This window comes from Bos grunniens, chromosome 21 (assembly GCF_055505025.1).
Source record: "Bos grunniens cultivar Pamir isolate PY7600 chromosome 21, Bosgru_T2T1.0, whole genome shotgun sequence".
Lineage (NCBI taxonomy): Eukaryota > Metazoa > Chordata > Mammalia > Artiodactyla > Bovidae > Bos > Bos grunniens.
In genome coordinates, this window is record NC_141185.1 from 47,516,882 (window position 1) to 47,530,086 (window position 13,205).

General features: G+C 37.1%; 1 protein-coding gene across 36 annotated transcripts in view; it reads left to right on the top strand.

Annotated features, from left to right (window-relative positions):
- The window catches only part of CPEB1 (cytoplasmic polyadenylation element binding protein 1), a 108,370-nt gene that overhangs the window by 44,939 nt on the left and 50,226 nt on the right, over nucleotides 1–13,205 (top strand). For 11 of the 36 annotated variants that reach the window (XM_086364392.1, XM_086364413.1, XM_086364397.1 and 8 more), the window contains exon 3: nucleotides 1,829–2,060. The exons of the other annotated variants lie outside the window; for them this stretch is intronic. In XM_086364392.1, coding sequence (XP_086220518.1) covers nucleotides 1,937–2,060 — 124 coding nt within the window. In that variant the 5' untranslated portion in view covers nucleotides 1,829–1,936. The remainder of the gene's footprint in view (nucleotides 1–1,828; nucleotides 2,061–13,205) is intronic. 36 annotated transcript variants of the gene reach the window in all.

Consider the following 13,205-nt stretch of genomic DNA (forward strand, 5'->3'; position numbering starts at 1 on the left):
CAGCAAGAGTTTACTTATAGATTCTTAAGGAATTTTCTACATACACAAATACATTGTCTGCAGATTGTGAATGTTTTGTTCTTTCCAGTCCTTCTACTTTTTTCCCATTACTTATTTCACTGGCTTCGGTTATGCAGTAGAGTGTTGAATAAAAGTGACAATGACAAGCATCTTTTGTCTTGTTTCTGGTCTTGTGGGAGGGGTTACAGGAATGGGCGTTTTCAGCATTTCACCATTGAGTGTTAGCTGAAGTTTTTTAGATACTCTTTTACTTGGCTAAGGAAATTAATTTATTTTTAGAATTTGCTGAGAAGGCTTTTTGAAAGTCATGATTGGATGTTAAATGATTTCAGGTTTTTCTGCATCTGTTCATTTGAATTTTCTCATTCTAAAAAAAAAATATGTGGGTTTGGGACATTCCTGGTGGGCCAGTGATTGAGAATCTGCCTTTCAATGCAGGGGATACAGTTCCATCCCTGGTTGGGGAACTGAGATCCCATGTGCTGCAGGGTAACTAAACCCGCAACAAGAGATGCCTGCGTGCTGCAGTGAAGACCCAGCGGAGCCAAAAGATTTAAAGCAATTAAAAACAAAACAACACGTGTAGATAACGTTTAGAAAAGAATACCCAAGTAAACCCAACTTGGCATTAAACCATGCTTGGAATAAACACAACTTGGTGATTAAGTAGTTTATTTAGTGTATTGCTGGAATTGATTTGCAAATGTTGTCTTTAGGATTTTTGTGTTAATGCATTTGAGATCAGCTTGTAATTTTCCTTCCTTAAAATATCTTGGTATCAGGGTTATACTGGCCTCTTGAAACGAAAGAGAAAGTTCCTTTTTTTCCTGTTCTTTGGGAGAAAGTTTGTACAATTTACAGTACTTGTCCTTAAGTTTTGGTTTTATTTACTGGGGAAACAACCTGTGCCTGGAGTGTTTTGTTTATTTTTTGAGGGAATGGTTTAAATTATGGGTTCAGTTTTTTTTTTTTTTAACTAGATAAAGAATTATTTATATACTCTGTTTCTTTTAAGTTTTGGTAAGTTGAGTTTTTCTAGGAATTTCTCCATTGCATTTAAAATTTCAGGTTCATTGACATAAATTTATATATAATAGCTATTCTTTGTTTTAAAGTTACCAGTATTCTTTATTTCCTTTTACTTAGGTATAATTGACATTTACAATGTTACTAAATTTAGGTGTATAACATATTTGATATTGGTATATACTGTGACGTGATCACCACAGTAAGCCTAAGTAACATATCATCATACATAGTTAAAGAATTTTTTCTTGTGATGAGAACTTTTAAGATTTATTCTCTTAGCAGTTTTAAAATTTGCAGTGCTGCTGCCTCTGTTTAGGCACTAAGTCATGTCCAACTCTTTGCAACCCTGTGAACTGTAGCCCACCAGGCTCTGTCCATGGGATTTCCCAGGCAAGAATACCAGAGTGGGTTGCCATTTCCTTCTCCAGGGGATCTTCTTGACCCAAGGATCTAACCCAAGTCTTCTCCTTGGCAGGCAGATTGTTTACTGCTGAGCCAACTGTAGATACCAGGCTGTACATTACATCCCTTTGACTTATTTTGTAATTGGAAATTGCCCATTTCTTCACTCATTCCCCATTTCTTCCCACCCCACATCTGACAGTCTCCAATGTGTCTTTGTATCTGTGAACTTGGTGGCAATATTTTTTTTTCATTTTTAGATTCCATGTGTAAGTGAGATCATGTAATACTTGTCCTTCTCTGACTTATTTCCCTTAGCATAATGCCCTCCATACATGTTGTCACAAATGGCAAGATTTCATTTTTTTTTTTACAGCTGAATAATATTCGGGCTTCCCTGGTGGCTCAGACGGTAAAGAATACGCCAGCAATGTGGGAGACCTGGTTTTGATCCCTGGGTTGGGAAGATCCCCTGCAAGAGGGCATGGCAGCCCACTCCAGTATTCTTGCCTGGAGAATCTCCATGGACCGAGGAGCCTGGTGGGCTACAGTCCATGGGTCGCAAAGAGTGGGACATGACTGTGCAACTAAGCAGCAGCAATATTCTGGTGAATATTCTATTTACATTGTATTTATCAGTTTATCTGTTGATAAACCCTTTGGTTGTGTCCATATTTTGGCTCTTGTAACAAATGCTGCAGTGAACCTGGGGGTGCACGTATCTTTTCAAGTTGTGTTTTCATTTTCTTCAGATAAATAACCAGAAATAGAATGTCAAGATCATATGATAGTTCCAGTTTTAATTTTTAAGCCTCCATGCTGTTTCCTGTGACGGCTATGCCAGTTCCCACCTACAGTGCACAGGGGTTCCTTTTGTCTGCACCCTCACCAACACTCATTATTTCTTATCTTTCTGATAGTAACCCTTCTAACAAGTGTGAGGTGATAACTCATTGTGGTTTTGGCTTGCATTTCCCTGATGATTAGAGATGTGTAAAGCATCTTTTCATAGACCTTTTGGCCAACTGTGTATCTTCTCTGTAAAATGTCTGTTTTGGTCCTCTGCCCATTTTTTTCTTAAAAAAATTTTTTTTTTTTTGCTTTTAAGTTGTATATATTTTCTGTGTATTTTGAATATTAACCTCTTACCAGATATATGATTGGCAAATACTTTCTTCCGTTCAGTAGATCACTATTTCATTTTGTTGCCAGTATATTTACTGACATCTTGACAATGATAAGCTGTACTTTTTTTTCCTTTTAGTTAATTGTTTTAAAGATGAACTTTTGGCTTTGAATTTTGTACCCCACGCTGATGTATTTTTATATGTCAGTTAGTTTTTTTTCTTTTCTTCCTATTGCTTTCTTTGGGCTTTATTCATTGTTTTTCTAAATTCTTGAAGAGGACGTACTTAGAGTATGGTATTTTAGATACTATATATAACGGCCGACACATATATAATGTGTCGACCATTTTAAAATGTACAATTCGGTGGTTTTAGTGTACTCAAAAAATCGTGAAACCGTATCATTCGTTTCTTAGTTCCAGAACATTTTCATCACATCAAAAAGAAGACCCCCTACCTATTAAATGTCACTCCTATCTACCATTCTCCCATACCTTGGCACCACTAACCTGCTTTTAATCTCCATGGATTTGCCCACCCTGAGTATTTCATGTGTGGAATGATGGACTATTTGGTCTTTTATGTTGAGCTTCTTTCACTTAACATAGTATTTTCAACATCCATCCGTGTTGTACCATGAATCAGAACATCGTTCCTTGTTCTGGTTGAATAATATTTCATAATATGGACTTGTCACATTTTCTTTATCCATTCATCAAAACGACTATTTTGGGTGGTTTCTGCTTTTGGCTATTATGAATAACACTGTTAAGAACATTTATACAGAAGTTTTTACATGGAAATATGTTTTCACTTTTCTTAGGTACATACCTAGAGTGAGTTTTTGGATCATGTAGTATCTCACTGCTTAACTTTTTGATAAACTGCCAAACTGTTTTCCAAAGCAGCTGCCCCATTCTCCTTTCCAACCAGCAGTGTATGAGGGTTTCGATATCCTCATCAGTACTCTTAATTATCTTTTTTATTATAGCCATTCTAGTGGGTGTGACGTTTTATCTCATTGTCACTTTGATTTTTCTAATCATGTTGAGCTTATTGGCTGTTTTGTATTTTCTTTGGACAAATATCTCTCTAAATCCCTAGCTAATTTTATTTATTTATTTATTTTTACTGTTGAGCTTTGAGTTCTTTATATAGCCTAGATGTTGCACTCTTACCAGATGTATGATTTGCAAATATTTTCTCCATTCTGTGGCTTGTCTCTTCGTTTTCTTGATAGTGTCTTCTCTCCTAGCACAAAAGTTTTTAATTTTGATGAAGTCTGATTTGTTTATTTTTGCCCCTTTTTGGTTGTTAGTATTTTTGGTATCATATCTGAGATACCATTGGCTCATCAGTGTTGCAAAGGTTTATCCCTATGTTGTCTTTTAAAGTTTTCTAGCTTTAGTTATCACATTTAGCTTTATGATCCATTTTTTGTTAATTTTTAAATGTGTTGTAGGATGAGCATCCCAACTTCATTCTTTTGCTTGCAGATACTCAATTGTCCAAGAACTATTTGTCGAAAAGAATATTCTTTCCCCACTGAATGATCTTGGCATTCTTGTAGAAAATCAGTTGACCATAAATGCCAGGATTTATTTCTGAATTTGCAGTTCTATCCCATTGATAAAGCCAGTACCACACAGTCTTGATTACTGTAGCCTGGTAGTACATTTTGAAATTGGGAAATATAAGTCTTCCAACAAGTCTGAGGTGGCTTGAGGTATTCATGGTCACTTACATTTCCATATGAATTTTAAGACCAGGTTGTTAATTTCTGCAGAACAAGCAATTGAGACTTTGATCTGTAGCTTGATTTGCAAACTGTTGCTATTTTAATAGTAAGTCTTTCAACCAGTGAGCATGAGATACTGTTAATTTCTTTTCAGCAGTGCTTTATAGTTTTCTATGTATGTCTCTGTACTTTATTTGTAAGTTTTTTTTTTAATGCTGTTGTAAATGAAATTTTTTTCTTAATTTCCTTTTCAGTTTATTCATTGCTAGTGTATAGAAATAGAACTATTTTTATGTATTGATGTTGTATTAATACCTGCCACTTTGCTAAACTGAGTGTTAGCTCTAATTGTTTTTTTGTGGATTCCTTAGGACTGTCTTTATCTAAGATCATGTCTTCTGCAAATAGTTTAATTTTTCCTTTCCAATCTAAACGTCTTTTACTTAGATTGCTGCCCAATTGCTCTCACTAGAAACTTCAATGCAATTTTGAATAAGAATTGTAAGAAGTAGGTATTCTTGTCTTATTCCAGTCATATGGGGAAAGTTTTCAGTCTTTGACCATTAAATATAAGGTTAGATATGGGGTTTTGGGGGCCTCCCTGGTGGCTCAGAGGTAAAGCACTTGCCTGCAATGCGGGAGACCCAGGTTTGATCCCTCGTAGGGAAGATCCCCTGGAGGAGGAAATGGCAACCCACTCCGGTGTTCTTGCCTGGAGAATCCCATGGACGGAGGAGCCTGGTGGGCCGCAGTCCGTGGGGTCACAAAGAGTCAGACACGACTGAGCAACTTCACTTTCACTTTATCAGGTTGAGATTGTTCCTTTCTGTCTTTAGTTTATGGAATTTTTTAAATCAGGAAAGGGTGTTTTATTTTGTTAAATATTTTTTTATGGGTCTATTGAGATGATTAAGTACTTTTTGTCCTAGTATGGTATATTTCACTGATCAGTTATCAAGTGTTGAATCAGCCTTGCATTTTGGGGAAAAGTCTGATTGGGTCATGATGTGTAATCTTTTTTATATGCTACCACATTTGTTTTGCTAGCATTTTGTGAAGGATTTATGTGTTTAAATTTGTAAGGGCTATAGGTCTGATTTTCTTGTGATGTCTTTGTCTACTTTTGGTTATCGGGGCATACTGACCTCAGGACTGAATTGTTAAGTATTCTCTTCTCTTCCCTTTTTTTGGGTGGGAAGATGAAGAATTGTAATTGTAATTATGAAGAATTGTAATTTCTTTTTAAGAATTGAAGAATACTTCAATTGGTGAATTTGAAGAATTCACCAATAAGGCCATTTGGCCCTGGACTTTTCTTTGTGGGAAGTTTTTTGATTATTGTTCAGGTTGTTTGTTTATTGTAGATATATTCAAATTGCCTATTTCTTTTTATATCAGTTTCAGTAATTTGTGCCTTTGTAAAAATTTATTTCAAACAGGTTTTCTAATTTGACATACAGTTATACAAGAGATAGTGACCTCTTTTAGTTTCTATAACCCCTTTTTATTTCTTTTAAGGTTGGTAGTAATGTTGTCACTTTCATTACTGATTTTAGTAATTTGAGTCCTTGATCCTCCCCACCCCGCCCCTTGATCAGTCTAGCTTAAGGTTTGTCAATTTTGCAAGTGTTTCAAGGAACTAACTTTTGGTTCTATTGACTTTTCTCTATAGTTTTTCTAGTCTTTATTTCTGCTTTAATCTTTGTTACTTTGTCTCTTCTGCTTGCTTTTTGGTTTTGTTTGTTTCCTGGCTGTTTTTCTAGTTCCATAAGGCATAATGTTAGGTAATTCATTAAAGGTCTTTTTTAGTATAGGCACTTACAACTTTTCAAGTATTGCTTTCACTGTATGACTTAAATTTTAATATTTTGTTTCTTCATTCATTTTGTTTTTTCCATGTGATTTCTTCTTTGAGCTACTGCCTGTGTTTAATTTCCATATTCATGAATTTTCCATTTTTTTCTTTTACAGATCTGACTCTATTGTGTTCAGAGAATATTCTTTGTATGATTTGAAGCCTTTCAAATTTGTTGTTTTATGCAGTTACATTTGGTCTGTCTTGGAGAATGTTCAGTATCCACTTAAGAAAGCTGTGATTTCTGCTGTTACTGGATGGAGTGTGTTAGGGATGGCTTTGGTTCTAGCTGGTTCATAGTGTTCACGTCTTCTTTTTCCTGCTGATCTTCTGTTTCCTTGTCCTTTTCACTATTGAAATTGTGGTATTGATGTTTCCAACTACTGCTGTGAAATACCTATTTATCCTATCAATTGTCAGTTTTTACTTCGTATATTTTAGTGTTCTGCTTTTAGGTTCATCTGTGTTTATAACTGCTATATTTTGATGGATTGACCCTTTTATCATTATAAAACGTCCTTATTTGTCTCTAATAACAATTTTTGTCTCATGGTTTATTTTCTCTGATATTAGTGTAGCCACTTCAGTTTTCTTTTAGTTGCTCTTTGCAGGATATATATATATATATATATATATATATATATGTATGTATGTATGTATGTATGTATTTCCATCTTTTTACTTTTAACCTGTTTGTTTCTTTGAACCTAAAGTGTCTCCACAGCATATATTTGGATCATGGTTTTCTAAAATCCATTAAAAAAAATCTTTTAACTGGACAATTTAGTCTGTCCACATTTAATGTAATTAATGGTAAAGTAGGATATACATCTAGGGCTTCCCTGGTGGTTCAGTGGTAAAGAATCCACCTGTCAAGCAGGGGGCATGGGTTTGATTCTTGAGTCGGGAAGATGCCCTGGAGAAGGAAATGGAAACCCACGCTAGTACTCTTGCCTGGAAAATTCCTGGACAGAGGAACCTGGTGGGCTAAGTCCATGGGGTTACGAAAGAGTCAGACACAACTTAGTGACTAAAGAGCAGCAGCAGGGTATACATTTTACCATCCCGCTGTTTGTTTTCCAGGTATCATGTTTTTTTCTTTCTCTATTCCTCATTAACTGCTTTAAGTAGATACTTTCTAGTGTATCATTTTAATTTCCTTGTCCTTTATAGTATTTTTGTTTTGACTGCACTTTGTTGCTGCAGGCGGGCTTTCTCTAGCTGTAGAGAGGGGGGGCCACCCTCCAGTTGCAGTGTACGGGCTTCTTACTGTGGTGGCCTCTCTCGTTGCGAAGCATGGGCTCCATGGTGCCTGGGTTTCAGTAGTTGCGACTGATGGACTCCAGAGCACAGGCCCGGTAGTTGTGGCGAACAGGCCTCGTTGCCCAGTGGCTTTGGGATCTTCCTGGACCAGGGATTGAACTGGTGTCCCTGGCATTGCAAGGCAGATTCTTAACCACTGGACCACCAGGGAAGTCCTTTTATGGTATTGTCTGAGTTATTTTCTCAGAGTTATTTTCTTAATGGCTGCCTTGGAGGGTACAACTAGCATTTGAATTCATGACAGTGTAGTTCAGATTAATAATAATTTAATTTCAGTAGTACAGTTGACCCTGCACATGGGTTTAAACTGCATGGGTCCATTCATATGCAGATATTTTTCAATGTTGGTTGAATTCTGGCAATGTGGAGGAACCATGGAGATGGAGGGCTGAATAGAAGGTATGTGAAGGTTAACCCCTGCATTGTATGTAAAAACTCTGTTCCAGTATTGCTGCATTCCCTCCCTCTTCTGTGCTGATGTCATACAAGTTACATGACATGCATTGTATGCCCATCAACACAGATGTAAAATTACTGTTTTATTCAGTTATCTTTTAATAAGAGAAAATTTTAAACAAAAATACTTTTATGGTATCTTTAGCATTTACCTATGTAGTTGCTTTTTGTGATGTCTTTGTTACTTTGTGTGGGTTAAAGTAACTGTCTTGGTTGTCTTTTCATTTTAATCTGAAGGACTGACTGCCTTTAGTATTTATGTAGGGGCAAGTTTGCTAACAACAGACTCTTTCTGGTTATATTTGGGAATATTTTTATTTTTAAAAGATTGTTTTGTTGGCCATAGAATTCTTGGTTGAGTTTGTTATTTTAACACTGTGAATATGTTGTCTTACTGTCTCCTGGCCTCCATGATTTCTTATGAGAAATCAGATGTTAATCTTATGGAGTCTATATGATGAGTTGGTTTTCTCTTGCACATTTCAAGATTCTCTTTGTCTTAGGGTTAGGTTGTCTGTGAGTTCATCCTACTTGTTCATTTAGTTTCTTGGATGTATCAATTGGTTTTCATCAAATTTGGGATATTTTTTGTCATTTTTCTTCACGTATTCTTCTTCCCCCTTTTTCTCTGTCCTCTCTTTTTGGGACTTCTAGATTGTTATCCCAAAGGTATCTGAGACTTCTCCTTTTTCTTCATTCCTTTCTCTTTCTCTTCCTCAGACTGGATAATCTCAGTGGACTTATCTCCAGATTCACTGACTCTTTCCTCTGCCTGTTTAAGTCCTAAGACCCTGTAGGGAATTTTTCATTTCAGTTGTTGTACTTGTCAGTACCACAATTCCTAATTGGTTATTTATATTTTTATTTATATATATATATATATATATATATGTAATTTATGTTTCTTTAGTGGTTTTTTGTTTGGCATGTCTGCCAAGAAAAACAGAAGAAAAAATAAAAGTTTACTTGGAGTCTTAGTAAATGAAATTTAGGAGACACAGATTGAGGTAAAACTGAGAGTGTTCCAAAGAAGAGAAGCAGTTGGGATGACAATGGCAGAAACCACAAGGGCTACAAGGTTGTCAGAATTGTCTAGCAAAAATTGTGATTGGCCCTGACACAAGAAAGGAAATATTTGCTTCTAAGGGATAGGCTGTCTAGAGGATTCAGTAAGTATCTAGAGTTGAAACATGGGCAAATGTTCTGGATGCCTGTGTTAAGAAAATATGGTCAGAAGGTCAGGTTCTGTTCAGGCTGAGGCATGTGTAAGTCGCTTCCTCAGTGGCCTCCGGCACTGTTGTAGACAGCTCCTTTAGCAGTACAAACTGCATATTGGTTTTCCTTTCACAGGTGAGACATTGTTCTTACACTACAGTTTTTCTGCCATTTTCTCTTTTAGCTCTTCAAACGTAGTTAACATAGGGACTTCCCTGGTGGTCCAGTGGTTAGGACTTCACCTTCCAACGCACAGAGTGCAAGTTCAATCCTTGATTGGGGAGCTAAGATATCACATGCCTTGTGGCCAAAAAAAAAGTTAAACAGAAGCAGTATTATAACAAATTCAATAAAGACTTAAAAATAGTTAAAATATTATAGCTGCTTGAAGTCTTGATCTAATACTTGAAATGCCTTATCTAAGTCATCTCTTTTTTTTTCCCCCTGTGAATGATAAAAAAACATTTTCTTTGCATATTTTGTAAATTTTGAATTGAAAGGGGGACACTAAATTATTTAAATGACAAATCTGAAAATCAGATTACCTGTTCTCAGAGTTTGCCGTTCTCTTTGTTGTTACTCAGTGACTTTTTCTCAGCTAATTCCATGAAGGTTTTTTTTTTCCTTCATGTGTCCACTGAAATCTTTTTGGTTATTTTAGTGGCCAGCTAATGACTGGACAGAAATCTCCTTACATGCCTAGAACTGGTCAGTCCCTTGGTCTTTGCCAGAGTGCCTTCCTCACTGAGCCTTACAGCTTATTGACTCTACAGTAGCCTTCACTTCCCTGCTGGTGCAGAGCCTCAAAGTTAATTGAACTGAGAGCTTAGGGCCTTCCAGATTTCACGGGAGCATGTTGAGCTATTTCAAGTCCCCTGTGGGTATCTTATTCCTCAGCTTTTCCCAGTAAGCTTTTTTGGTAGTCTGTTTGCCTGAACTGTTATTTACTACCTGAGGCACCAGATGTTTAACAATTGCCTTTGATTGTTTGACAAACTTAACCTAGAGAAAGCTTACTCATTCTTGGTAAGCTCCAAAGACAGCCTAGAAAAATGAAAACTTCCACAGAACTACCGGAAAAAATCAAGTAATGACAACCTCTGGGAATGAGGTTTGAGCTCCAGTCCTGTTTTGCCCCTTCTGGTGGCTTCCAGGATGCTATTAATAATATTCCCTGTGACACGGAGCTCTTGGTTTTCAAGCTTGCTGGAGAGCTAGGGAGAAGGAGATGGGAATAGTCCAAATTAAAAAGCCACAAAGTGTGCTGTTTTTACTGGGCTTCAGATCTTTTGTAGTTGCGATTTAAATCATGTTTTCGATCCCTGCAAACCTTTGTTTAATTTTCAGAGTTCTGAAAAAGTTCATTTGACAATTTCTGCTGATTTTCTTGTCACCAAGTCCAAGCTCAGTCTTCTTGCCACACACCAGGCCAGGAATCAGGAGTTGAGGTGTTGAGGCAAGGGATAGCGACTGTATTTGGAAAGCTGGGTGTCTGAGAAGATACTGGACTTAAAGTCTGGATGCCAGGTTGTTCTTTGGGAACAGAGAAGGGAAGGAGGAAGTAAAGTAAAAAGGCCATGAGTCTTGCTAAGTATCGCCTAATTTAGCCAACCTCTGGAAGGGGATGTGTTCATTTCTTCCTCCTGCAGGCACTCACAGGTGGGCAAGGCCACGGTGTCTCCCTGTGAGCTGAACAAAGGCACTTCAGTTTAATATCAGGCGGAGGGCAGGGTTCCCTGAGGCAGGCCATTATGTATGCTTACAGCTACTGACGGCATCCTTTCAGTGAGGAGAGTTATCAATAACAAAAGGAAGCAAAGGTTAAAGTGGAAGAAACAGGTCCGACATGGAGTCAGGTTTTGTTCTTCCATGTTACATTGCCACTGCTTATATGGAGGAAAGAATTTTCAAGAGGTCCTTGCTCTGCCATTTCACTGACATCATCCTGATCATTGATTTTTGATCTTTCAAATACTAGCACCACAGGCTGTACGTTTCCTTCTGCACGTGGGTTTAAGTGCATTCTATGACTTGTGATGTCTTCTAATTCTCATTCAGGTAAAAATACTTTCTAAATTCTATTGAATATCTTGTTAACCTACAGAACCTTGTTAGTGTTAACCTTGTTAACACTACAGAAATGTGTGGTTTAACATCAAAACATTTGGAACTTTGTTGTATGCTTATTTTAAAAATTACTGTTAGAATATTTATTTAGCTGTGCTGGGTCTTAGTTGTGGCTGTGGGATCTTCGGTCTTTGCAGCATGCGGTTCTTCAGTTTTGTCATGCAGACTCTTGGTTGCAGCTAGCGGTATCTAGTTCTCTGAGCAGGAATCAAACCCAGGCCTTCTACATTGGGAGCGAAGTCTTAGCCACTGTATCACCAAGGAAGTCCCTTACTGTTGTCTTTTCATGATGGGGTTTTAGCTTAATTCTACTGTGTTCATAGAAAGTCTTCTGTGTGATTCTGGTCTTCAGAATTTGTTGGGACTTCCTTTATGCCCTTTGTTAGAGGCTGTATGTACAGTTATAGGGAAAGTGTGTTGACCTCATTTGATGCAGTTTTATGTTGAGCCAAATTTGTTAATTTTATGTTTAATCTTATAGATCCTTACATTTGATCATCTTATTCTGTCAGTTGCCAAGAGAAATGTGTTTAAATTGCTAGCTTTTATTGTAGTCTTGACTGTCTTCTTGTTTTAGGTTTGTTGATCTTTTTTTTTTCCCATTATAGATTTTTGTAGACTGGTAAGCTTTAGAATTGTTCCTCTGGGATTGTCCCCTTTATACTTGTGAAATGTCCTCTTTTGTCTCTCATGGTTTGCCTTAGCATTATTTTGTTTGATATTTGTTCAGTTGCACAAGCTTTCTTTGATTAATTCTGGCATGGCATATCTTTTCTCACATTTTTCAACTTGTCAGTAATCTTGTATATTTTTAAGACCTGACTTTGGTAAGCAGCAATACAGTTGAGATTTTTATTTTTAACTCATTCTTCTAAAAGGTGTCTTAATTGAAGTTTGGGGTTTTTTTTTTTTTAATTTGTAGTTGAACTATTATATGTGTTGTGCTTAGTCACTCAGTTGTGTCTGACTCTTTGCAACCCCATGGACTGTAGCCCATCAGGTTCCTCTGTCCATGGGTGTTCTCCAGGCAAGAATACTGGAGTGGGTTGCCATGCCCTCCTCCAAGGGATTTTCCCAACCCAGGGATCGAACCCAGGTCTCCTGCATTGCAGGTGGATTCTTTACCTTCTGAGCCACCAGGGAAGCCCGAACTATTAGTATACTTTATGCTTAAATTTATCACCTTTATTGGGTCTTCTCTTTGTACATCATGTTCTGTGTGGCTTTCTTTTGCATTAATGAAGTGTTCTTTATTCAAACTTATCCTTTCTGTGATTAAATATTGTTTTACTGTTGTTTTTGTGGCTACCCTAGGGATTACATCACATATCTTTGACATATTAGTATCTCACAAATTTAGTGCTTTCATCCCCTCTGGAAAATGGGAGGATCTTGACTTCCCTGGTGGCTCAGATGGTAAAGCGTCTGCCTGCAATATGGGAGACCCAGGTTTGATCCCTGGGTTGGGAAGATCCCTGGAGGAGGAAATGGCAACCCACTCCGGTGTTCTTGTCTGGAGAATCCCATGGACGGAGGAGCCTGGTGGGCTGCAGTCCGTGGGGTCACAAAGAGTCAGACACGACTGAGCGACTTCACTTCACTTCACTTTATAGAACTCCAGTTACCTTTTCACCACAGCTTTTGTGCTGTTGCTACTACGCATTTTAATTGTATATGTATTTTTAAATTCCATAAGGAATTATTTTACATAATCATTATTTACTTAGTCTTGCTCATATATATTGTTCTTTCATCATGCTTATTTTTCTGATTTTCTGTGCTTTCATGTGGGTCTATTCTCCTTCTGGCTGAGGAACATCTTTTGTGTTTTCTTTAGTGTAAATATACCAGTAATGAATTCTCTTTTATTTTCCCTGAAAATGTCTTTATTTCATCTTCCTTTTTAGACTAT